At 37.9% G+C, this 2,785-nt stretch overlaps 1 protein-coding gene across 1 annotated transcript; it reads right to left on the bottom strand.

Annotated features, from left to right (window-relative positions):
• Positions 1-894: 894 nt before the first annotated feature.
• LOC125669355 (tripartite motif-containing protein 72-like) lies at positions 895-2,376 on the bottom strand. Its single transcript, XM_048903836.2, has one exon. It carries the CDS (start codon positions 2,374-2,376, stop codon positions 895-897), a length of 1,482 nt encoding a protein of 493 aa, XP_048759793.2.
• Between the last annotated feature and the right edge of the window lie 409 nt (positions 2,377-2,785).

Here is a 2,785-nt window from a genome sequence, read left to right as displayed (position 1 = left end):
TCGGAAGAGGCGTCAGTCCAAATATCCAGCCTCGACGAATCTCGCTGAGATTAGGGGCCATCCACCTTCCTTCACAGCTACAGATCTTTTGCTAGACCCTGCATGTTTTCACCGGAATTTCTTCAGCAACTGACCACGTGTCTTAGTTTCGTATTTGCACCTATCTATATGCTAGGAATCATGGTGACACCTACATGTTGTATATCAACATTTTTAATTAGTCTAGGTCACCTACACGTTTGTCAATGCAGTGTTCTACGAGTTTGAGTGGGAAGTCAAACGGCTTGCGTTTTTACTACATTTTTACTAAGCACTCCTGCTACATTTGACATGCACCCTAAAATTATTGTATACATTTTTACACATGTAATATCACTTCAAATATGGGGTATTTCCATTTTTTGAAAAAGTTGACCGGACCTATAGTGCTAAACTGTCCCCTGATACCTCAAAATACCAACAAAAAAAGTTCCATACTCTATTATATAAGTAACTCGTACATATGTAATTCGTATGTAAAGAGAATGTTTCGTAAGTTGATTCAAACATATGACAGGATAAACCAGTTGAAATAACTATTTTAAAACTTATTTGAGAGATGACAGGAAAACATCACATTCAATTCAAAGTCTCAAAACATTTATATTGTGATGCTATTTTACAAAGCCAATACGTAATGTATATCACACAATTTCAGTGACTGTTGCTAGTATGGGAGTTTCTTAATATCCAGTCGTTACTGAAAGGTAGGTAAAGTACGAATAATAAATCCAAGTTATAACTTATCCGATCAATTGACTCAAGACGTTATTTAGGTTATGTTAAAGTGTGGATCACAACACATATTTCCACTATTTAATCCAAAGTTACGTCAGAAAGCTTGTACTCTACCGATCAATATTGAAACTGAAACAGTTTTACAGTGCCTTTAAAATTCCCCACCCACAGGGTAGATCCAAACAGAGATAATTTGAATGGATTATCTACTTCATTCTCAGTCAGTAAAAATTTCAGGAACTCTCCGCCAGGACTCAGCAGATGGATCCGATGATTGTTGAGGTCAGTAACAAGGATGTTACATCGAGAGTCACACACCACGTCACACGGACAAAAGTCCTTATTCAGGTTCTGTCCGTGATAGACAGATCTCAGACAACCAGAGGATGACAGAATCACCACGTTACCCGTAACATCAGATGTGTAATTAGCAACACAGATGTCAGAGTTACCGTTCTGTTTGACTTTGATAGGTACAGTAAACAGTCTGGTCTTCCCGTCCTCCTGGAACTCATACTCACGAATGTCGTCACCAGTCATCGTTATGTGACGCAACAGACGTTTGCTGTCAGATTTTAATTCAAATGAGTTTGTTTTACTGTCTTTCAAAGTGACCAGAAGACCACCGTTGATTGACTGACAGATTGCTATCGGTGACAGTGGAAGTGTACTGACTACTGTAGAGACAGATCCGGACGGAGACAGACGGCCGATGGTATTGTCCTTATAGTCAGTGAAATAAGCATCACCGGTATCTGTCACACAGATGTCACTCGCAGTAACATTGTATTTATGTTTCTTATCACCTTGTTTGTTGATATGTTCAATGCAATCCGACTTAAAATATTTGATATAAGTATCATTCTCACTAAAGGCATTCAGTATGGTAGTACGTGAATCACTGTATTGAAATGAGTTTGTTTCAGTAGCTCTAATGTTCTTTAAATCAAACATTTGTCCCATCAGAAAATCCAATTCGTCATCATTGGGTTTTCGAAATATGTATCTCAATGAAAAATCACAGATCTTTGTGTCAACATCCATAGCAGACACATGTTGTGACATTTCTCTGTGATGATTAATCAATTTGTAATCAGACATGGTGCTATTATTCTCCTCCATCAATTTCACCATCTCAACAAGCTTTTTTTTCTGTCCTTCGTACTTTGTTTTCGAACAATTCACCTGCTCATATCTTTCAATGAGATTGTCTTCAAGAGTTTTTTGATGACCTGTCTTTTTTTCTTTAAGTCTCGCTATGATTTCCTCAAAGTGCTTCCGTATCTTTTGCATTTCGCTTTCGCCTTGCTTTTCAATTTCGCTCATCATGATCGATGTATGTTCTATTTTTCTGTCCATTTCTGGTACTTTTTCTTCCTTGATATTCTGTATAAACCGGAAGAGTTGTCTCCTCCTTTGACTGGCCGCCTTGACTATTGTGACCCAGTTGTGATCTTTGTGGTCCGTTTTGGCACAGTCAGTACAAATGAATTCATCACAGTCCTCACAGAAAATATCAATAAGTTCACTATGTTTGTCACACGTCGGGAGGTGTTTCTGAGGAGTCCCCAGTCTTTGTTCGGGTACGCTCTCTGCCATTTTGTTTAAATGAAATCACCCCTGACAACGTTTTGAAAACATTATTGCCACATTGCAAGGTTATAGATAAGATAACAGATTTGTCTTCCAGATTGCGAAAAATAAATACCAAAAGAATGTGAATCCTTTTGAAAATAAAATTAAGGGCCGTTTTGATAAAGATCGTTATGAGTACAACATTCTTGAAGGGTAGTAAAACAGAACAAGAACCAACCTTTTGGACAGGCAGTCAGTTTGAGTTCTGGTTGTGAAAAGCAGCGAGTAGTATATGTGCAAATGACATAAAGAAAATAAGTCACTATATGAAAAGGTGAAGATATAAAGAATACAAACATGGACTTCTGGACATTCTAGTGGTGTCATCATGTGTTTAGGAATAAGCATCCTCTGTCGACCGGTTATACGAGCC

The sequence above is a fragment of the Ostrea edulis genome, chromosome 1, assembly GCF_947568905.1.
Source record: "Ostrea edulis chromosome 1, xbOstEdul1.1, whole genome shotgun sequence".
In the NCBI taxonomy this organism is placed as follows: domain Eukaryota; kingdom Metazoa; phylum Mollusca; class Bivalvia; order Ostreida; family Ostreidae; genus Ostrea; species Ostrea edulis.
The sequence above is the reverse complement of the archived record's forward strand: the minus strand, read 5'-3'. Positions and strand labels throughout refer to the sequence as shown.